Here is a 24,617-nt window from a genome sequence, read left to right as displayed (position 1 = left end):
GCTAAGTAAACACTGACATTATTTTTAATTCAAGAGTTTACATCTTAAAAGAAAAAGGCAAGTTTAACAGATCCATGAACTAAGAAATACCACACACACACAATCGAACAACTTCCCCAGTCCTTCCAAAATCCTCTTGATATTTTGCAGATGTTTTACAAATAAGTGTGTGCTAATGTGAACTAAAAGGTAGGAAAGAGAAAGGTAAGAAATAGTGTTAACTCGAAACAATGCGGCACTACTGTCAATGAAAGGGTCCTTTGCTGAAGTCACACGAGAGCACAAGAGCAAGCAGCAAATACTAGAGAATGTCCGTGTGTCCCGCACTCCGCCAGGCACCGCAAACACAGTTCAAGATACTGCCTCGGCGCTCAACGTGCCATCTTCCAGACTGTTTTTTAAAGTTCAAAAATACAAGACAGAAACCGTTAAATGCTAGACTCCGTATTAGCAAGTGAAAGTATAAAAGCATTTCAGTGCTAGTGATGAAGTTTTGGAATATGTGTGAGGTTTGGTCGGGTGAGGTCCGGAGCCGATGACCAAGAAAGAATTCTTGAGACGTCTTTGGTGCAAAATGGTGGCTTATTAAAGCCCGGGAACAGGACCCGTGGGCAGGAAGAGCTGCTGCTGTCCCGGGGCTGTGAGGGGTGGTCCACTATATGCCTGCACGTTGGGAGGGGGTTAGGGATGATGTAAGTCTCTAAGGAATTTTGGAAGCAAGGTTTCCATGACCTTGAGGGGCTGGCTATTGCTGGGAAAAGGATTATTCATTACCGGTAATAAAACCTTTGTAGTGAGACCCTTTTTTTTTTTTTTTAAGATTTTATTTTTATTTTATTTGACAGACAGAGATCACAAGTAGGCAGAGAGAGAGAGGGAAGCTGGGTCCCCACTGAGCAGAGAGCCCCATGTGGGGCTCCATCCCAGGACCTGGGATCACAACCTGAGCCGAAGGCAGAGGCTTTAACCCACTGAGCCACCCACGTGCCCCAAGACCCTATAGATGTGTATCAGTGGGCCATATGCTTGGGAATGATTGTCAACACTATCTTGAAGCGTTTAGAGAGAAGATTCCAAAGGAAATTGTTACGGTAGACTTACGGGGATCCTGGTTGGGGGTAGGGGTCGGTCAGGCTAGGATTGCCCTTTGCCCTTAGCAAAGCCTTAAGGTTGAGGGCCTAGAGGAATGTCACTCTGCCTGTTTCAAGGGCTTGTCAGTGGGTCAGGAAATTTAATAATTTTTCTTCCCACATCCACTAACAAATTATACCAGTTACTCTGCACGGCACTCGGGGAGCCGGGTTCTAGGCGCCGTTCCGTACATCAACCTCCACGTCCCCTCGTCTTCGCCCCCATCGTCCGCCCCCTCCCCCTTCCCAGGACCCCGGGATCACAACCTGAGCTGAAGGCAGAGGCTTTAACCCACTGAGCCACCCAGGCGCCCCTAGATTGTCTTAAAATTACTTTTAAAATACTTTTTCCTCATCATCATTTATTGAGGGCCTATTAAGTGCCAGGCATTTTATTAGCCTTTTCTTAATAAGGACATAAGGGGTTCAAGAGGTAAAATAATCCAGGATCATAGAGCTAAAAAATACTAAAACTCGGATCCAAACCCGAGACTTTCCAAATCCAAACCCAAAGCTCTACATGCCGTATTAAGTTCCCATCCTTCACTTTATCTGAGTGCCAGTGATCTATTTATGTTTTGATCTCAAGACTCTAGTTTCTTTGAAAGTCAAGATTCTCTAACTTCCTCACCTTTGTATCATCTGCTCTAAATAAAGGGCCTAGTACTCAACAGGGACTCAATGAAGGATTTTAAAAGAACTAAATAAGTAATGGGTATAATTTCCTCCAAAGATAAAAAATAAAGGATCTATTATACTATGTAGGTGCTTATTAGATCACTCAACAAATATTCACCAAATACCTCCTGTGCCCTCAGAAACCCTGACATTTTCTAGGGAAAGAACTAAAAACACACGATTCTCTTACAAACTTGATAGGGCTATGCTTCTCCATAGGGCAGCTGTTAGTGACATGTGGTTCCTGAGCACTTGGAAAGCTGCTGCTCCAAAGTGAGATACGCTGTCAGTGTAAAACACACAGTGGCTTTCAAGGACCACAGTACAAATCAAAGAATGTCAAAGATCTCATTAAACTCTTTCTACTGATTACATGTTAAAATCCTATTTTGAATATATTGAGTTAGATGAATCATATCATTGGAATTAATTGCAGCTACTTACTTTTTTAGTAAATATGAACTTACATATATGGTTCACATTCTATTTCCACTGGGTAACACTACCCTGAGGACCACCTTTTTTGCCTGTTTATTCAAAATCTTTCTCTTAACTCTATTAAAATACACAAGGCGACTACCCGACAGCCCACACACCTGCCATCCATGGTCCTGCATAGATCAGTGAATTATTTTTTTCTTTTCTTGCAAGAGTGTTATTAGACTGTGTTAGTATTCAAAGGACATGTCCCAATTTTGTCAAACATAAACTTATTGTGACTTTACTATTTGTAAGTGACTAAACATCGTGTGTAGAACAAACAACACTCTTGACTTACATAAAGTGAGGTATGTCGATAAGATATTATTTTTCGTACCAGTACATTATCTCCGGTGACTATTCTGAAAGCCTTGAGGGAGGAAGGCCTGTTAGTCTTATCCTCTTTTCTGATAGAAAACCCGAGACAAAGCATAAGGGATTCGCCCAGGAATACAAGGCCTGTCACTGGCCGAGTGCAGACTGCAGCCAGGCCTTCAGACCCATCTTCGAGCTTCAGAGTAAGTGGTCACTCTGTGTTCGTTCTCTGGAGCGGCCACAACCACCCACCACAAACACAGAACTTCATTCTCTCACAGACGCAGAGGCCAAAACTCCGAACCAAGCAGGGCCGCTGGCACCGAGGGCCCTCCGGGACAATGCATGGGAGAATGCGTCTAGCTGCTGGCATCTCCGGACCTAGAACCTCCTCACTTTCCACTCCGCCCCTCTGGACACCCTTTCCCCGTCACAGCGCCAATACCTCCTCTCTGGGCTGTGTCACCGCCCCTCTGCCCGGCTCTTACGGAGACCCTGGCTGGATTGAGTGCCCTCCAGGTAAGCCAGGATGAACTCATCTCAAGACCCCTAACTTGATTACAATTGCAAAGACTCTCTTTCTGAATGACGGTCACAGCCACAGGTTCTGGGTTCAGGACATGGACACACTGAGGACAGGGGACAGAAATGCCATTCAACTCACTGTACCTGCCTTTAGCTCCTAGGCCCTCTGGTCCAAACAAGAGCTTGGCTGTATCTTCCAGTTCATATGTCCTGGCTTTTGTTCCCGGAAAGGGTTACACAAAAACACTCTGATGACTGATTCGGGGAAAAGTAAGAATTTGGAGTCAGGCAGATCCGGACCCAAAAACTTGCCTCAAAAAGTTGCCACAATTACCCAAAGAGTAACTGCGTGAATTTGGATAAACTATTCAATCTCCCTGGGTCTGAGTTTTGTCCTGTTTGATAAAATAACACCTACCAGATGGCGTTTTAGGATCATTAAATAAAAAAATCTAAAAATTAAAAAAAGAAAAAGGAGACCATCAGCATTGGCAGTAGCACCTGGCCTCCCCGTCCCAGCTTCTTCCTCAGATTTACGCTTTCAGTCAGTTCATATCTGGGCTTACGTCACAGAGTAAATGATATTTAGAAAGCCCAACACACACCTATTATGTACAGCCTTAAGCAAATTTATGGTGTAAAAATCTGAACTTACTAAAAAAATGAGTTATCATGTGCTTTATAAAAGGTTCCTTTGCTTTACGAAAGAATTGAACATTTAGGTTTACCTTCAATACCAAATCAAACCTGCAACTCTCTGTTACAGATTGGCTTGCTGTGCAAAGAGCTTATGTGCAATAAATATATATTTTTTTTTTTTAAAGAATACACCTGCAGGGCACCTGGGCGGCTCCGCTGGTTAAGCGTAGGGCTCTTGGTTTCCCCTCAGGTCATGACCTTGGGGTTGTGAGACTGAGCCCCCACGGGGGTCCGTGCTGGGGGTGGAACTTGCCTAAGCTTATCCCTCTCCCTCTCCCGCTGTATCCTCTTCCGGGTTCTCGGATTGTCTCTCTTAAAAAACAAACAAACAAACAAACAAACAAAGAAAAAAACACCTGCACAAAAGGAGGCAAATTTGTTGTTTCTTACTAATCAAGCTCTTTCTCCCACTATAATTGGTGCCACAGTAAGAAGGAATGCACGTTGGCTTGCCGAGCTGGAATCACAAAGCAACAATACGGACGAAAGCAGTTTTCTTCAAAGAAAGCTGAACCGGACACAGCTTACTTGCAGGTGATCTTTATTTGCTTACGTTAATGAGTTTTTGAAGACACTGATGGTCTTAAGATATTTGTGACCCACATATTCTGAAATTATTAAAGTTAAATAGAGTGGAGAAAAGTGCCTTCAGGAGAATATTTTTAAAGGCAGTGTGGCCCAAGAAATAACCGTGACCGTGACTCCGGACTGCATCCTACCTGCTGAGAACACCGGACACGAAGAGGCGGTCGTGTACAAGCCCAAGGTGACTATGCCCTACCGCAGTCCCTGCAGACGAATAAACTCTCCTTTCTGGACACCCTGTACTTAGTTATGATTTTTTAAGTCAGAATCTTTTTATAACTGTATGAATATCATGCCTAAAAAATGAACATGAGGAAAACAAGGACTATTCATGTGATCTGACGTCCAAAACATGCGAATTGTACAGGACCACCCTCTTCCTAAGGCTTAAATGTAGTTGTACCCACTAGAGAAACAATCAAGATAAATGGGAAAGCTGCTGGTAAAGATTAATGTAAATTACCATCCTCTTTCAAAAATACGTACATGAAATTACAATTCCCATTATTTTGCTATTTTACTATCAAGAAAATAGCATATCTTATCTAAGGAGAGTGATGTTTTCAGAATCAAAATCAGTCTTTTCAAGTACTACTTATTTTTAAAATAGGAATAACCTAGTTTTTTTTTAAATAAAAGTCATAACCTGCCATCTCAACCCAAGAGAGTCTTCAAAGTTTTTGCGGAAAGACCTAAGCCCTGTGAGATCTTCAGTACATCAATCTTCCAAACATTGATTTAAGTCTCTCTCCACAATTAGCATGATCTTTGAAGGCAGAAGCTACATCGTATTCATCTTCTTATCCCCAGAGCCTGTAATTACTGCTGATTCTTTTTAGTTTAAAGTCAACACAAATAGTAAATTAGTGAATACTGAACCATTCATCACTCCCAAGGCGAAATACAGGGTTAGGTTCCTCCGAACTTGTAGTCACAACATTTTCGTCAACTGATCAACCACAACCTTGTTCTATGTGTGGGTCTACGTAAAGGCACCTTATTTAAGATGTGCTGTTGGTCCGTTACCACTGAGACCCCTGCCAACAGCATTCCAACTCCAGCCTGAACGAAGCTGGTGTTAACATTTGTAATTTCTCCGTAAGGCACATCACAACCTTTCTGGGCTTGATTAAGGACAGCACATAGCACTTCAGGACTATGCTTGGGGGCCATTTTAAACACCAACTCACAAATAAAAAGCAACAACGAGAAAAAGCTGACATGATATACACTGCAGAAGGGACGTGTTCACAGTAGGAGAACTGAAACAAGAAGGCAGACTGCTGTCTTCTTGGCCCTCAGCTCGGAGTGTGCACACGGGGGGGAGTCCGATTTTCTGCTGCTCTGCGTGTGCACATGGCCGTGAATGACAGCAAAAGCAGGAATATTGATTCTAGGGCCCCAAAGAAATTTAGGAATCTGCAAATAATGAGAACTCTTTTCACACAGTAGTCATTTGACGAATGTTTCAGAATTGAATGAGCAAGTATTCCCATTACTTCCAGTGACTTCGTTACTAATGATACTTATCACTAAAACAATGTTATTCTTTTGATCCCATCCAGGACATGCCTGTTTCACAATGAACCCACTGGGGCAGAAAGCGGCCTACATCATGACCCAGGATTGTTAGCAACCCAGGTCTGTGGGAACCAAGTCCTCTGCGAACAGGTTACTTCCTTTGCAGATTCTACTAGCTCTTCGCTGATAAAAATGAAAACACTCAACAGTACACGCCATAGAATTCTGTTGGGAAACTAAAGAATCACGCCCTGCCAACAGAATGGAACAAGAAATTACACACCACGAAGATATTAAAAACATGCATTCCAATGCTTAAGCGTCAATCCCACTGCTATGAATACAGTTCTTAGTGAGCGGAGGGCGCCTGGGTGGCTCAGTCGGTGAAGCGTCTGCCTTGGCTCAGGTGGGGATCCCGGGGTCCTGGATGGCGTCCTGCAACAGGCTCCCCGCTCAGTGGGGAGTCCGCTTCTCTCTGTACGCCCTCCTTGCTCTCATGCCTGCTCTCGCTCTGTCTCTCAAAAATGAACAAACAAAATCTTAAAAAAAAAAAAAAAAAGGTATTACTGAGGGGAAAGTAAGGTCAGAATGCAACAGAACATAAGTCCTTTTCATTCTTTGTCTTTGGAAAGACAGTTCTCTAACGGGGGCCTGTAGCCATTTGTAGACACCGAGATACCCGAGAAGCATACTTCACCTCTTACAAAAAATATCTTACTTTTTTTTTTTTAAAAGATTTTATTTACTCATTTGACAGACCGAGATCACAAGTAGGCAGAGAGGCAGGCAGAGAGAGAGAGGAGGAAGCAGGCTCCCCACAGAGCAGAGAGCCCGATGCGGGACTCGATCCCAGGACCCTGGGATCATGACCTGAGCCAAAGGCAGAGGCTTTAACCCACTGAGCCACCCAGGCGCCCTAAATTATCTTACTCTTAAAACAAGTTCTCATTCACAGGTGTTCAGTACCAGCTGATGTGTCTGTTTCTCAAAAATCCAGTCACACCTCGTGTGCAGCTAGTACACGAGTTTTCAACCACGTGCTCCCAACACGGCTTTTCCACTTCAGATCACGTACACCCTCCTCAACTTGCTACCTTGCTGTCAATGTCTTCCTCCTCAACAAAACGGCTGCGAGTTCTTAACAACCAGAGAGCCACCTTCTGTCTGGCGACTCGGAAATGCCATGATTAGGAATACGGCTTCGAAACTGCGCACCACTCATGCAAGCCCACCGCACGGAAGCAGTAAAGCACACTAGACCTAGCTGCTTGATCTTTTGATCAGAGAGATTTAAATACAAACACAGCACATCAGATGTCTTGAAAGTTTCATGAATGTCACCTCTTAGTTCAGAAACTCTCCTGTTTAATTTACAGGATAAAATGCCACCTGCTAACGGCAGACCTGCCAGGGTTGGTCTCTGAGCTCTGCCACTTCCTGAGCTACTGAGCGAATTATTGAACCTTTCTATGCCTCAATTTCTCATCTGTAAGAAGGAGATGACAACAGTATCTTTACTATATCTGTTTTAAGGATTACATAAGGATAATAGATGAAAACCACTTAAAAAAGCCTCAGTGGATGTTGGCTATCACTGACACATAAATATAAAACATTAGTTTATGTAACAGTTAAAAGACAAAATACTGTGTTGCTGTACAAGTGGCCTCAGTAGAATATCAGAGCTTAGGAACGGAGCTGTAGAAATTCAGTGGCATTTCTAAATTTCCAAAACACTCCTTCAGCTTCCTTGGTGACAAAAATATAGATGTTAGACAGTCATGGTTCTAGTTGGTTGTAGATGTTGATGAGTATGAGCTATACTTTTCATTGCCAACTTTATTCCATTGGTGTGTATTTAGAAATGTAAGTTTAGGTGGTAACACAAAACTTGAATTTCACTAATCTGATCTCAGAATTAGGAATTAGGAACAAATAATTTGATGTAAAATGAGCTAGGCTAATTAGGTTTACAGATCTTTCATTTTGATATGGGCACCGTGGGCTCCCTTTTTTAACAAGGCAGGCATAAAATTACAGGTTTGAATGTTATCTTTCCTCCTTAGGATTTCATAATGAGCCATTTACATAGCTAACCAGACATTTCAGTATGCCATGCTGCTCAGACTTTATCACTATAATGATAACTTGGCTCTAGAACAGGTTTTGTCTGGATTTTTGTTTTTTTATCAGTAGAAGGAATATGTTTGGCATATGAACCAGTAGATTATCACCAGTCTTGAATGGTTAAATCTCATGAATCTAATATTTCTCCATATTTCGGTATAAATGCCAGTATGTTGAGACAAATGGCCTGCCAGATGTTAAGCAGTGCTGAATTGATCCCTATCTGTGGTCAGCCTTTACTCCTTTCCTATAAGTTCATAACGATAGGGTGATACTGATGACAAAGTATATGAAAGTTTCTTTTACAGAAGACCACTGAACTACCCCTTTCATCAAATTTACACTTATTTTTTCATAAAAAAATACCAAGTGTGAAGCCTTGTAATGGGTAACAACCATATCATAGAATATCATGCATAAGGAATTAAATATTTTCACTAACACAAATTCATTTCTGCCAAACAATTCAGAAATAATGCTAAACTGTTTAAACAGACAGGAATCTGGCCTACAGTCAAGAAAAGCAGTAATATATTTTAAAAGAAATACTTCAGTAGAGCTGCTTTTTTAGACAAAGAGCCTTTTCCCGCTTTGGCACAAAATGTGGGAAAGGAGCCAAGGTGCAACTTATCAGCTGTTTGACATCAGAGCAGGACTGTGTGCGTCAGCCCGCTCACCAGGGACCCCTGGTTTATGGCAATGGCCCATTGCTTCTTATCAGTTTATAGTGTCTGGCACTTCAACCACTGCTGTGTGAACCTAAGAGGAAGGGAGGTGTGTAATTGTGAGGGTAGGGTGTAGACTAAAGTTGTGAGCTAAGCAGGTTTGAGCCACTTATTACTGAAACAAACAGTCCAACATAGTACATTAATTACAACCAAAATTTTTTCCTCAAACTCAACCTTTAGAGAAAATATTTTAAGATTTTACATATTTATTTGGGGGAGAGAGAGAGAGAGAGAGAGAGAGACAGCGCGTGCGCACACAGCCTAGTGTTGGGGGTGGGGTGGGAAAGAGGGACTAGACAGAGAAGCAAACCCAACAGCTGAGCAGAGAGACCGACACAGGGCTGGATCCCAGAACCCAGGATCATGATCTAAGCTGAAGGCAGACGCTTAAACCACGGAGCCACCCAGGTACTCCAAGAAAGTGAGTCCTTTTTTTAAAAAAAGTTGCTCTAGCTCTCTATGACAACACCCCACACTTATGCAAATATATTTCACGGTTCTAGCTCCAGAAGAGCAATGCCATTATATTGCATTTAGAAGAGTTAAAGAGAAAGCAATTTGTTAAAAAAAAAGTACATGTGACACTTACAGTAGCTCCATTAAAACATGTGTTCAGCGGGTGAGAATGAGATCAGAACTGCTTTCAAGTGTTTGTCAATATTTTCTCTCTAAAAACAAGATCTGAAAGGTGGCCAGGGGTCCACCCAGTAACCAGGTGGGGCTCGTCACATCACTCAAACCAGGATTGAGAAACTCCTGATGAGAAGCACTGCCTTACAAAAACTACCCACGGGGGGCGCCTGGGTGGCTCAGTGGGTTAAGCCTCTGCCTTCTGCTTGGGTCATGATCCCAGGGTCCTGGAATCCAGCCCTGCGTCGGGCTCTCTGCTCAGCGGGGAGCCCGTTTCCCCCACACTCTCTCTCCACCTGCCTCTCCGCCTACTTGTGATCTCTGTCTGTCAAATAAATAAAATCTTTAAAAAAAAAAAAAAAAAACTACCCATGGTTCATTTTTAAAGAACAGTTGGATTTTAAAATTACCTTAAATTTGAAGTATTTAAAGAAACATCACATTCACTAATTAAAAATTTTGCCAATGTAATAAACTTGTATTTTGAATATCTGAGACAAAACACTGTTATTTACTAGTTTTGATTCAGCCTGTACGTTAAATAGTTCTGTATTAAAAGATTATGGTGCATTTATATCATGGTTTACAGCTATCTCCGAATACTATACTTCACAAAGTACACCATCATCCTGGTCATACAGCTGATAAAACAGACTTACAAAATTACATTAAGCCTACTGTTTATTCTTCCTTCCAGCTTGCCTGTTAAATTCAAATAAATATAATCAATTTGCACCCAGATACTGCTCTGCATGGGCTGGACGCCATGATGCTATAAACCAGGAAGAAAAACTGCTCTCTCCTTCCAGAACCAAACTTCCCTTCTGCCGGGGGCTGAAAGGTACCCCTGCGAAATTCACGCGGAAGGCCTAAATCCTCCAGGTGATGCTATTGGGCGCCGGGGTTCTGCGGAGGCGATGAGGTCAGGCAGGTGATGAGGTCAGGCAGGCGGGGCCCTGATGGTGGGATCAGCGGCCCGAGAGGAGATGCCGTGTGAGGACACCGCACGAAGCGGGCCCTCGCCAGCCGGGAGGAGCGCTCTCACCCGGGCCTGAAACAGCCGGGACCGTCATCTCGGACTTCAGCCAGGACTGGGAGAAATGAACCCCTGTCGTTTCACCCCCGTCGAGGGCACCTCGTCACACCAGCCCGGCAGACGGACACACCCTGTCCGGGCCTTTCTTCCATACGGCGTCTGTTCTCTGCCGCACGGGACGCGTCCGGCCCTGTCCCCTGCCCCTCGGCCACCGGAACGGACTTCGGCTCCAGACGAAGTACGAACGCCTCTGCCCGCTGCCGCAAGGGCGCCTTAGAACCCCTTGCTTATCCCTGCACGGGGTCAACCCAGGCGCCCAATTCCTCCCACGGGCCTTGCCAACGGTTCCACCTGAACAGCGCGGCTGTGACAATCCTTTGTAGCTCCCGGACTCCCCGTCCCGGTCCGTGCCCCGAACACCGTCTCCCGGACACACAGCTTGGCCTTCCTTGTCCTGAGAGGCTCCTTCGCGTCTCTTCAGCATCTCTCTGAAGCTCTACAGCTGCCCACCTCCTCCCTGGCCGCTGCCCGCTCTGCCCGCGAGGCCGGGATCCGCGCGCCCCCACTCTCGGGTCTGCGAACTCCCTGTCCCCACGGCACAGACACGGCCACGCTCGGGCCGCCCCCGTCCTGGAAGGGCAGCAACGCGACCTCTCCGGAGCGTGGGAGCCGCGTGCACGCCCGCGTGTTCCCTCGTTCGCCATCAGCGTCCAGCGAGCAGCGCAGGCCTTCCCGGCTGTCCTTCACGCGGGTCCCGCCTTCGTCACCGCACTGTGACGTCGGTCCCCAGCGTGGCGCTCAATCTGCCACCCCCCGCCCCGACAGTGCCCTCTGGGGAGCTCCGCCTTCCCCTGCTCAGACTCGGCCAGTCCAGGTCTTCGCGACCGTCCCAGCTGCCCGGAGACGTTGTCCCCCGTCACTCTCCAGCGAAGAGCGGTTCTCCAACCGCGACTCGCCTACAGCCCCGGACGCAGTGCGCGGACGGACCGTTCCGGCCGCGGGCAGCCGCTCTCGGCCGCACAGGGCCCCGCCGTCCGCGCTGGGCGGCCCCGGGCCCGCGCCGCGGCCCCGGGCCCGCGCCCCGACCCCGAGCAGGGGCTCCACGCGAGTGCCTCAGGGCGTCCCTGCCCGGCCTCGGACACGCGGGAGCTGGGGACGGGACGGGCCGGGGTCCCCACGCCCCTGGCGCTGCCGTCGGCCGGGCTGTGCCCGCGGGCGGGACCGCGCCCCCGCTCCTCCCGCGCAGACCCCGCCCCGGCGCCTCGCTCCAGGGCCGCCGCCGCCGGCCGCTTCCCGGGACCGAGAGGGACAGCGAGGAGTCCCCGAGGCCAGCACTTCGGCGAGGACGGGCTGCACAAACAAGGCCACCTGCCGGCCCCGCGGTTCCCCGCGCCTCTTCCGGCCCCCTCCCCCGGCGGAAGCTGGGGCGCAGCGAGAGGCCCCTCGGCGGCCCCTCCGCGGACCCAGCACTGACCGTCGCGGGGCGGAGCCGCCGGCCAGAGACACAGACGGCGCCGCGGTGCCTCCGCCGCGCACGGTGAGGCCGTCGCGGTCGCTCCCGGGACGGTGCGCCCTGCCGAAGCGCGTCTCCGCGGCGGTGCCGGACGGCGGCCGGCGGAGCTTCCCGGCGCGAAACGCCGGACCGCGGGGCGGGAGCCGTGCCCCGGCCGCGTAGGTACGAATCCGGCGAAGTCCGGCGCTTCCCGGCCGCGCGGCCCTGCCCCGGCCCGTGCGGACGCCGCGCCGTCGGTCCCGGCCTGCGCGGCCCGCGGCCCCAGCGACCTGCCGCTCCCGAGAAGCGCTGCCCGCGGGTCCCGTTCGAGCGTCGCCGCCGCGGGCCGGGCGAGACAGCGGGCGCTCCGGGGCTCCCGGCGCTCGCGGCGCGGCCGGACCCCGAGAAGCAGAGCGGGCCAAGGGAGCGCGAAAGACGCGGGACTTAACGGGCCGCGGCGGCGGGTCGCTGGTGAGGACGACGACGAGCCCCGCGGTCACGTCTGGGGAGCGTGCGCCTGGCAGAGCCAGCGGACGCCGGCGCGCGACGGCGGTGGAGGATGAAAGTAAACCGCTCGCTTTCCTTAGGTCCATCTCGGCGGCAGAAACGGAAGAAAACCAGCGGGGCCGCTCGGCTGCTCCGTTCGCACCGCGGCTTCGCAGCACGCCCAGAAGCAGGAGTGCGCGCCCGCTGAGCCCGATGACGGAGGGCACAGGTGGACGCCGTGGTCCGCCACACTGACACGGGGTACGGCTACGAACCATCAAGACGCCGGTGCCGAAGTCCTCTTCTCCCCTGGTTAGGAGGTGGACGTGAGGCCTTCGGGAGATCATGAGGTCGTGAGCACAGAGGCCTCGACAGGGTCAGTGCCCCAGAAGAGACAGGAGAGACTCTCTCTGCTGCGTGGGGATAATGGAGGAAGGTGGCTTCCCCTAGCAGCCCAGTCAGCCCGCACTATTTGTTACCGCAGCCAAAACTGCCTGCGACACAGAGGAATAGCATATCACTTAAAATTTATGATACACAGAAAAAACAAAACTGAATTTCTCATAATGTTCTAAGGCATTCAGGCTTGGATCATTTTCCTTGGATAATGTTGATGTGCCAAAGTGCTAAATCCTACTTGGGTTCAGGATTAATTTATTCCTTTTGGCACAAAGGATTTAATAGCCCTAAACGGATCTCACATTTAAAGCAGAAAAAAGGGGGCGCCTGGGTGGCTCAGTGGGTTAAGCAACTGCCTTCGGCTCAGGTCATGATCCTGAAGTCCCAGGATCCAGTCCCACATCGGGCTCTCTGCTCATCAGGGAGCCGGCTTCTCCCTCTGCCCCTCCTCGCCCCTTTCATGCTCGCTCGCTCCCTCTCTCAAATATTTTTTTTAAAAAAATTTAAAAAAAAAAGCAGAAAAAAGGAATCAGTCAGTTGTTCTGAGAGAAGCAATGACTAGCGAAGTCCAAGGACAAGGAATTTTGTTCTGGCAATTTCAATTATTTTCCACATAAGCCTAGAAAAATCACTGACGGTAATTTTGGTGATTTTTCTGATCTCGTCCCCCCAACTACGCATTTATTTGCACAGTCAACTGTTTTTGAGCACCGACAGTATGCTGGGTACTAGAAATCTAGGCACTAGTCCTTGCCTCTTACTCAAGCTAAGACAAGCCAATAAACAGTAACACACGAAGACAAAAGACGTTAGCTATGCCTAACCCACCTGCTTCCGAGGGCTATTGGACAACATTAACAAACTAGCTAGAATATGTGTTCAAAACATAAAGCTCCACACAAAGTAAGGTGCCGATTATTTAAGGTATATAATCTTCACCAAAAACAGATTTCCTCATGAAGGCTGAGTCATCATTACTGATCTTAATAAGGTATGTAAAAATACAGTGTGACACAATAAAAAGTAAGTGACCTGCAGCAAAAGTGTTAATTTAAAGTTAATGCAAGGTTAAGAAAACAAAACCAATGGAAAAATAAAAACTACATCATGAGAGTTTCATAAGTACACAGAAGCCCATGTTTTAAATCATTATATTTAACAGCTCTCCATGTCAATTTAAGAATAAGTTAAAGATCTGTACTTCAACTTAAGTACATTTTTCTAAGGTGAGTTTGTTCTTATCAAATGATCTAATTATCAATTCTTAATAAATCTACCTAGGTTTAAAAGCACAGTAAAAAATGAAATAAAACCAAAGCTTGTTGAGAAGGCATACTGAATATAAAAACTGGACTCAAGAAGGAAGATCACCATAAACACCAAAGAAACAAGTAGATTCTTGAATCATGGGAACAAATACCCAAAAAACTCCCAAATTTTATTCTTTGGGGATTTTTATTAGCTATATAATCAAGTATAGATGATCCTCTCTGAACTTTCATTTCTTGACCTTTATTTAGTTGGTCTTTTCAAATTGTCACTCAAAAATATTAACAGTATAAAAAAGAAATACATCAGGAAGGCTCATTCCCGCCAGAACCCCCACCAAAAGACACAACTATGTTTTCCTAGTTATCTTACCGCTGGTTCCTTCATGTAGCAAATAATGACCTTTCATGAATACAAGCAAAGCATATCGAATGGGTCCACCACCAAGCATCAACCTTCACAACTGCTTAATTTAAATGCAAAGCTTTTCTGGCCAACTCCTTGTGATAACCATCGTGAACATCCTTTGTGTGCCTACTATGTACTAGGCACTATTCTAATGACTTCCCAGCTATTAAATCATTTAATCTTCAAAATAATCCTATGATACATTTGCTATTATGTCTACATTTTACAGAAGAGGAAAAGAGGACTAAGAGATAAACTTGCTGGAGTTTACACAGCAGATAAGTGAGTGAGCCATGTTTCAAGTGAGCCTTCAGGTTCCATACTCTCTAATTCCCACTCTCCTACTACAGCTCAACCTCATCCTTCCAACAGTTTATAAGTAAAAAGTCAGATACTGTGGTAGGTCCAAAAACGACCTCCCAAAAGATAGCCACACCTAATCCCTGGAATCTGTGAAAGTTAATCTATGTAGCAAAACATGAAATTAAAGATTTTGAGAGAAAGAACTTAGCCTGAATTTCAGGTGGGCCCCAAATGTTACCACTGTCACAGTATTGCACAGGGCAATACATGTGCTCAAGTGATTCACTTCACAGGAAAAGAGAAAGAAAAAGACAAGAGTACAAATTGTTCCAAAGTATATATGGGGAGAAACCAATTAGAACAATTCAGCATAGCAAACTCTCAGCTCTCCAATTTTAGTTTAGTAGTTAAATTGCTCATCCTTAGCAAAAGTTTAAGGAAACCAGAATGAGGAATTTCCTTAGGCTTTCAGGTCTTATATGGGCATAAGTTACTTTTGCTATAAACTTTCAGCATTTATTCCCTAAGAAGATGAAGGAATTTCTCACTTAATTCACTGTTTCATTTTATTAATATGAACAGAACTGATGGAAAATTTAATCATTGCCTGTTTCATCAAGTAAAGATTACAGGAAACCTAGCAGATAGCAAATTCCAAATCCAGCCATATGAATGAGGGCCAGATGTGAAGGATACTCCGGGCTAATACCTTAGAAGGGAAAACACTGTACATCAGGGCATGCAAGAGGGAACCTTATTTTCATAGAGCACCTAGAGCAGAGTTAGAAAAGATTCAAACACATGCAGACTACTACTTAAAGTTTTTACAAACAACATTAACAAATACACTGAAATTCTTCTATTCCTTAGAAATAACTAGTAATAAGATTTAGTCAATCTTATAGCAGACAGCATAGAATGCTACATTTAATGTAACCTCAAAAGGCTTCCTCCAAAAAGCCTTTCTGGTCCCAGTTGGTCAGATTATCATGTATAACCTTAGATGAGTTAAATCCATCAACAAGTGTTTCAAGTAATTTGGAGGTTTCGCCAAATTTAACGTATGAATGACCTATTTATTTTCCTCTTTACCGGATACATGTAACTGAAGAACTAAGGCATAAGTATTTTGGGAAAGTGCTGTTTAAAAAACACGACAAAACATAATTGTTACATGTTGTCCAGGCAAGAGGGATGATTATTTCTGCCGTTTTAGAATTCTGGCTCAAATGACACAGGCTAAATGAAGTGAAGACATGATAAAGGTCTCTGCACACAGAAACACCCAGAAAACAAAACCGTCAGAGCCCTGTAGGTCTCAGAGGTCTAGCAACCAAAATGAGAATTTCTTACTCCAAGTACAATGCTTTCTTAACATTTTGGTTGTGTTGCCACTCCTATAAAACTAAGTGACTGTATTCTATTTTAATTAATATTATTAGCCTTAAATTTTTCATATCATCAGCCAGAAATGCATCTTCTGTTCTTAAGATAATTTATAAAGTTGCTAAATACTGCTGTAAATACTAGATGGTTTCATTTGTTTGGCTTTTTTAAACTGTATGTCTAAACATTTCAAACTAATCTATTCTTATTATAATAGACACTAGGAGAGAAGACCTCACCCCCAGCCCATCAACCTTGGCTTGATATTAGTGAAAGATCTTGCTGGTATTAAACTATTGGGGAATGAGGGAAATACAGTTAGCTTTATAATTTTACTGACTGCCCCGCCATCAAGGCAAGTATATTCTAAGACAAATCTGAAGTAAAAGCGTTTAAGCTCCGTTTCATTTAAGCTACATCTGGGTATTTGTGCAGACACTAGAAATGACTTAAAGCATTGTTTTTTAAGAAAGTATAGACAGTTTACTCAATTATAATAGCCATGATAAAATTATTCCCCCTCAATTAACAAAGTGTTTAAATCAAAATAAATTTTAAAATGAGACAATTGCTTTGCCCAGATACTTGACATTGTATCATATTAGTCATCTGGATTATAGAAGCAGTAAAGCAAGACAAGAAGTATTTGTATTGGGAGGAGGAGGAGGAGGAGCAGAGAGCGGAGTGAAAGGGAAACTGAGACTCTGTGCATTCGTTATAAATCAGCATGGTCAAACGGGATTGCACTGCAGCCTTCTTGTCTATAAACCTTAATAGCCAGCACAAAGGGGGCTTTTCTTTCCAAGCCCAAGAAATAGCTGAATACATTTCAAGCATTTTGCCTGACAAGTATTGTCAGCATGCCTTTGCTGTTTTTTTCAAGGCAGAACTTGGAATGAGGTGTAAATTTTATACTCGACATAAAATTGGTACAATTGTAGTCAGTGTCGAAGTAGAAATTATTTTACTGTTTTTGTTTTGCTTTGCTCTACTATAGTAAACCTGTTAGTACTGGCTGCTGTCTCTCACTCAAAGCCCAAGGCTTCCAATAACAGGAACCACAGCTGCACAGAATGGGTTGCCAGAGATCTGAACCACCGCAAGCATTACTCATCTGGTCCTGCCCTGCTCTGCAGTCTTGGCCAAGAGGCAATGTCAAGTTCACCTCACACTTGGGACACACAAACGAAGAGCTTAAACAGCTCTTCAAAAGATACTTTAAAATGTTGAAAGTAGCTGCTGAATATCAAGTAGCCTGACATAAATGAAGGCTCTAACCCACCTGACATTGCTTTCAACGGGTTTTATGCTGTTTGCCAGAAGAACTTAATCCACAAAGCTGACCCATTCATTCATCAGTGCTTTTTGTATAAAAGACTATATCATGTGTTCATAACAGATCTCAAATACCTATTTTATAATACAGAAAGGCAAAAATACTATCACATAAAAAATTCATTATAGCATAAATGGTTTTAATTGAAATCCTCACATATATATGGTAAAGTTCAAAATGCCCTAATTAGGAGAGTTGATGATATGATTCGATATTCTAAAATGAGAAAAACCAGCATGAATAAGGTACCACAATAAAATAAAAATTTTTAAAAATCAAACAATGCATGTATTGACTGTTGCATCAGCAAAATCTACATCTAATATTAAGACAGCAAAATCTAAGCTAATACTACATTAGTCACATTTAGTATCTTAAAGCCTTATTAGTAAATATTTATGTTTTAATAGATTTTCATTATAATTTAAGAAATTTAAAAATGGCAGATGTACTCCTATGCCATTCATCTTGTAAGGACACTAATATTTTAGTCATGTAGGTCATTCTGAGTAGGTTAAGGAAGTAAAGAGTATCAAGTCAAAACTCCAGACACAATGCAAACCTTCCTCAGACTTCTTATGCTATCGTAACTCACAAAGCAAATTACTCTAAGTGAGCTATGTCATCAGTAATACTTGTAGTATAAAATGAGATTGTTACCAAATCATGCTAGCCTATAGTACATAAGGTTTCTATTAATTGCTTTCTACACTGATTACTTGATATATATTTTTATAATTCCTGGTAAGGAAGACCCCTACGGTATTGGATTTCAATTGGAGATAGCACTGTTTAATAAATAATAAACTTCTGCAAATACATATATTTTTAGCTGATAGACTAAAAAATCCCTCAAAGAAATAACACCCAAGTTGCAGTGAGTATGCCTAGTGCTCAAGTCTTGGATACCAAACTGTTATCATTAAATAGCACCAAGGCGGGGCGCCTGGGTGGCCCAGTGGGTTAAAGCCTCTGCCTTCACCTCAGGTCATGATCTCAGGGTCCTGGGATCGAGCCCCGTGTCAGGCTCTCTGCTCAGCAGGGAACCCGCTTCCCTTCCTCTCTTTCTGCCTGCCTCTCCGCCTAGTTGTGATCTCTTTCTATCAAATGAAAAAATAAAATCTTTTTAAAAATAAATAGCACCAAGGCTTCTTGGAGAAATGGTTGATTGCCAGTCAAAAAATCATAAAGTAAATATGGAAAAATCTGTGCTAGAAAGGCAAGAAATGGCTAAGCTAATGGGAGATGTGTGAAATGGACTAAGGAAAGGATTTGAAAGGATTCATACTGGCCAAATCTGGAGCAGTTAGAGGATCAGAAATAATACATACAGCAATGGGTTGTAACGCATTAAATATAAAAGGAGCAAGGATAAATATGATAATGTGTTATTATACATTGAATGTAAAAGGAATTCCTGGATCCATGTGGCTACCCAAAGCAAGGCGGTGGGGGGGCCCTTTATAGGATAATTCAAAACTTAAATGAGGAAGGAAGAGTAGAAGTTTTCAAAAAACATCATTCTGTAAACTCTAATAATTCAAGCAAAGATAAATCAATGAATACTAAAACCACCTGAATGATTGGGTGTTGAGAAATACGATATCCACACCATCTCAATGTATCGTCCCACAAACCATTCATTACAAAGAAGAAAAGATACCTTTACAGTGGAGACATCTGGCGGACACCAGCTGAACCTCATGAGCAAATTTAGCATCGCTAAAAATAGAACTGACATTCTGTGATGCAGTGAAAGTCTGTGCTAAGCTGGAGAACCATGCACTGAAAGAGGAGGAGTACATAAAGGGATGGCAGGAGGTAGGGCTGGAGGGCTTCACAAGATCCAGATCGTGAAGTCAGGATTATCTCTAATCTATGGATGAAGAAACTGAAATTCAGAGAAGTTAAGACAACTTCCTCAAAATCAATCCAATACTTTGAGATGGGCAAAGCTGAAATTGAACCAAGTCCATCTGATTCTAAAAACCCAGATTCTTTTGACTACGGGAGCCTGAACCTCCATTCTCCCAAACTTTGCAAAGAAACTTGGCCAAAATTTTGATGCTGTCATTCGCGAGAGGCCATGAGTCACACCAACAAACCACTCACATGTCTAGTTTAAAAAGACGCTTTCCATTTATAATTTTTTGAGGAAAAAACCCCCAAACCTGTCAATTCACTGGTTATATCTAAAATACCAATACATATTTTGGCAATTCTATAATTGCATCTGAGAACGGTCAAATTGAGTTTCATGCAATTTTGGAAGCAAACCTTACTACTCATGTTGAATTTCTGTTCTCATTTCCACATTTTGGAGAGAACTCGCCCCATAAGACTAACAATATCAAAGAGATGTTAAAAATTCAACTTTTAAGAGTTACAGGCAAATGTATTGGCAATTTATCATCCAAGTATCTTATCAAACAGGAAAAACAAATGACAAAGTGCTTTTTAGAAAAATTGTACTTAAAATTTTCCAAACTAAAACATTTGTTCAGAAGTTGTTTCATACCGTGAAAAAGGAAGTCTTCCCCTGATGTGTAATCAGGGTACAAATGGTATGACCCCTACTGTTTGACCTTCGGCAATGGACTCATCCTAAGGTTCAGATCTATAAAATAGTGGTCACAAGAGTAGCAATCTGGGGCTCCTGGGTGGCTCAGTCGGTTAAGCGACTGCCTTCAGCTCAGGTCATGATCCCAGGGTCTTGGGATGGAGCGCCGCCCTGGGCTTCCCTCTCAGCAGGGAGCCTGCTCAACCTCTCCCCGTTACTCCTCCCTGTTCACGCTCGCGCTCTCTCTCTCTCTCAAATAAATAAAGTCTTTTAAAAACGGCGTAGCAATCTTATAAGGATCATTAGAATTAATAAAGATAATGGATGTAAAATTCTTAATAAACTGTCTAGAACATGATAATTGTTCAGTAAATGGTTCCTTGGGTTCTTCTATTTTCTGTTAAGCTCATACAATGGGACGAATCACAAATCCATTTTCAAAGAAAAAAAATTCCATTATCTCTATACTTTTCCCCAAAAAATTAGGAAAACTCCACAAAATACTGATCCTGGACGAGGGGTTAGAAACGTGCTTCTGCTACCAGCTAGGAGCACGGCTATGAACCTTAAAGACAAATGCATCCTGACTACCTTTTTGCATCAGTGCATCTTCTCTTGTGTCTGGAAAGGACCTCCAGGTTCTTTCTGGAACCCTTTCCTCCCATCTGCCACCCCCACCAGGGGCACCTCCCCAATCCTTCCTGGGAGAGACAAAAGCCTTCCCATCAAGAACTTCCAGATCGGCCTCAGCTCTAACCCAGACAGCCTAACCTATTCTCATGTCTTCTTGCTTCAGGTCATTTCAGAACTGCTGCATTATAGGACAATTAGGGATGAATGTTAAAGGATACGATCATGATGAACTGTGTACCAACTCTCCCCGACTGTGACCACCAGGCATTCTGACACGTAACCCGTGCTTGCGGAAAGCAAAGGCAGATGAGACAGTGACGCAGGGGAGCCACCGCGCAGCACCGTGGCCCTCTCCTTCAGAGGGTAGCAGACTTCTGTGCGCAGCCCTTGCTCAGTAGAGCTCCCTCCCTTGCGACGGGGCTGAATGCTGCTCTGCTGCACCAAGGCACGGTGCCCCCACAGGCCCACCTTCTCCAGTACTACCCTTCCTGCATGGCTGCTGGAGAAACATTACAATCAGTTCTGGTTTTGTTCCCATTGGTCCTCGTCGAGACCTCTCACAGTTATGAAAAGTCAGAGGAACTCTTTAAACCATTGAACCATTGAACCATTGAACCCACATTAATTAGGAAGCTATTAGGTGTGCCTTGGTTTCACTGTGGTATCATCACAGACTCTGGGGAGCCCCAGAGTCTTTCAACAGGCTTAGCAAAACCCTTGGTACACAGTACGCGCTTAATAAGCATTCATTTGAACAAGCCCCCTCCTCACCATATACTCTTGCCATACCACAGTTAGCCACTAAGGGCCAGGGCTCGAAAGCAGGAGCAGCAACACGTCCCGGGCCACCAGCTCGGAGCCTCTAAGCCGGCCTCCCTGGCCTCTTCAGCAGCCAGACTCCTAGGGTTGGCGTCAGGTCTGCGGACTGTCCCGGCAACAGAGACTTGCACAAGCCCTTAGATTAACTTCCTTTCTATCTGGAGTCAAAGCTGACACCAGTGGGGTCTTCCACTGTCTGATCTCACAGGCCAAGGATTGACCAACCGCCCTCAACAGATTCCAACTGCCGACACTGAGTACAAGCTTGTTCCCTTGGGCGCTGCTGACATCACAGTCCAACCGTGGAATCTTCCCCTCACCACACTTCATACCCCTCCCCAGCCAGAGGCTTTCGTCTCTCTCAATCAACACTTCCCACCTGAATGAGAATTTGACACTTAATCCAATGAGAAAGTAGGTTGTCTTCTGAGGGTCTTTGCTTCTATTTAAGAAACCAAAGTGTGTGTGTGTGTGTGTGTGTGTGTGTGTGTGTCCCCTAATGTGTCCTTCAGTTTACAGCATAGCAAATATTTCTTGCTGGGCTCAGTGTTACAAAATCAGAGCTCCCTTTCTCCTCTCTCTTCCCCTCCCGGAAGATCCTGCCCCTGCCTCACCCTACCCTTCTCTCTGGATCCCATAGAGCCTCCCGCCGGCCGACTTCCGTCCATTCCTCGTCACACCTTTCACTCACACAACACACACTCAGTAAATGTCCTGAGGCCACTTCATCAAGGACACAGAAGTGCGCGTGCCCTCAGGCGTGTCCACAGGACCTACTAAGCTGCCTCCAGCCCCCCAGGTGGGACTCTTCCGCGCATAGTCACACATCGGTACTTCAGGTCCTGCTCCTAGTCTGCTCCCTCCACCCTTGCCTCACAAATAAGGAATTAATTCTTTAAACATACCGGATACAGAAAGCAGTATTAGCCAGATCTAGTGTTCAAAGATTTATAGTTAAGTATGATTTCCATATTTCTTCCTTCAGCTACTCAAACTCAATAGCATTAACATTTTGTTTTGCAAACAGTTCTGTATGACACATAATTTACTAACTTTACGGAGTGTTTGCTGTGTGCTGTTCTGTGTTTTTTGTCACTTAGTGGCATTATAATATGTCATGCTTACAACTGCCCTCGGAAGTGGAAAGGAGGGAGCCAGTGCACAAAACTTGTAGACTCTGCCGTGAGCCCGAGTCATGATCCCAGGGTCCTGGGATGGAGCCCCACGTTGAGCTCTCTGCTAGCGGGCAGTCCCCTTCTCCCTCTGCCTCTCCCTCTGCTCGTTGCCCCCCTCACATCAAATAAATAAAATCTTTCTAAAAAACTGGTGGACTCCAACACTTTCAGGTCCAGTTGTGCTCTCCTTCAAAATCCTTTCAGAAGAGTAATTACTTTTAAGATTTCCTCGTCTCTAGATGGCCCACTCTTTGACACGTTTACACTGAGAACTTGCTAATAGAAAACTTCTTAGTCCTTCAAAGAATTTACATCAATTAGTCAGGCCGGCTGTTCTCCGATGTTTTTAATCTCATGCATAAATAACCAGTACGGTGTCTTCACATCGGCCTAATTTATTAATACTCCTACATGACGACACGGTCTCTTCTCGAAGTCTCTGTAAACATAAAGAGTTCTATTCTGAAGAGCCCTACCTACGACTGCAGTACCAACTTGATCTTGGGTGCAATCACTCTTGTTTTGTGGTAGATGTCTGAAAATGAAGGAGAAAGTCGCTTTCCTAATCAATATTTTTTGATACGAAGATCGGTATACAATGAGCAAAGACTGATACGACCAGTCTGTCCTTTCCTTGCTGCCTTTTCTCTCTGCACAAGTCGCCTGGCCCAGCAGTCCCCTTAGGCTTTTCCAGGGACAGGAAAATAAATCCAGAAAGCAGCTCTAGCTGAGGCGTCAGGCCGTGAGGACACAGACATTAAACCAGTCCCGGACCCAGCCATCGCTCTAACCCAACCAAACAGATGAGCTTCCACCCACAGGAGTTGTCCCAGGACAATAACCCTGCAGGCCTCTGCGGCCTAATGAACATACGTACCACTGGACTGTCCTGCCAGACAGGCAATTTGGTCACCATGGAAAGTAACTGGGAACAATATTTTGGAGTAGAGGAAGAGGTACCAGGAAGTGAAGTTTCAAGGCCTAGCACTTGGGCAGACCCGTTCCAAGGTCTTGGCAAAGACTGAATGAGGAGTTCTGGTGATATTTGCAAAAGTGACATATTTTTGTGTTCTTCTTCATAAAGAAAACATCCTTATGATATGAAGTTCAACCCCACAAAGATCCAGTGCTCCTAAATTATACCTTATACAATACCAGCCTCTCACTGAAAGATGGCTAAAGTCTAAGCTAGTCTGTATTTATTTATGTGATATCAGAAGTTGTTTTTCCTCCAATATGAAAACAAAACTAACCTTCAGAAGGGAGATAACTAAAAAACAAATTTCATGTTAAGAACAAAAGAATTATGTAATACGGCATGCCTCCTTTTCAGCTATATCATGAAACACCTTTGGTAACCCATGGATATCTTGTTTTTAACTGTATTGTCTGACAAGTCTGCAGGAATAAGTCTGGGACAACAGTCAAAGGTCCCCCACAGGATGCTGCTGTGCAGCCATGTTGAGGAAAAATCCACGTACCAAAAGGTTTATGGACTTATATCCTGGGGCAACTCCTTAGAAACTCACTGATACTTATTATAAACAGGTATCCTACTTGAGCAACACCTGTATTGTTCCAAGAAACAGTTAAATCGTAAGATCAGAGATGGGGAGCCTGGGTGGCGCAGTCGTTAAGGGTCTGCCTTCAGCTCAGGGCATGATCCCGGGGTCCGGGGATCTAGCCCATCAACGGGCTCTCCCTGCTCAGTGGGGAGCCTGCTTCTCCCTCTGTCACCCACCCCTGTTTGTGTTCCTTCTCTCCCTGTCCCTCTATCTGTCAAATAAATAGATAAACTCTTAAAAGAAAAAAAAAAAAAAGATCAGAGAAGTAAAAATTAATAAGTTAATTAAATTAAAAAATTAATTCGCAAAAATGACAGTTCTAACACCCCATG

At 44.7% G+C, this 24,617-nt stretch overlaps 1 protein-coding gene across 6 annotated transcripts in view; it reads right to left on the bottom strand.

Moving 5' to 3' along the window:
- Positions 1–24,617, bottom strand: part of PDE10A (phosphodiesterase 10A) — a 569,171-nt gene that overhangs the window by 215,612 nt on the left and 328,942 nt on the right. The window contains exon 1 of one of the 6 annotated variants that reach the window (XM_059176574.1): positions 21,498–21,804. The exons of 4 other annotated variants lie outside the window; for them this stretch is intronic. In XM_059176574.1, the coding sequence (XP_059032557.1) occupies positions 21,498–21,513 (16 nt within the window). In that variant the 5' untranslated portion in view covers positions 21,514–21,804. Of the gene's footprint in view, positions 1–21,497; positions 21,805–24,617 lie in introns of those variants that run through there. One more of the 6 variants, XM_059176575.1, reaches the window with a different exon arrangement.

Source organism: Mustela lutreola, chromosome 6 (assembly GCF_030435805.1).
Source record: "Mustela lutreola isolate mMusLut2 chromosome 6, mMusLut2.pri, whole genome shotgun sequence".
Lineage (NCBI taxonomy): Eukaryota > Metazoa > Chordata > Mammalia > Carnivora > Mustelidae > Mustela > Mustela lutreola.
The sequence above is the reverse complement of the archived record's forward strand: the minus strand, read 5'-3'. Positions and strand labels throughout refer to the sequence as shown.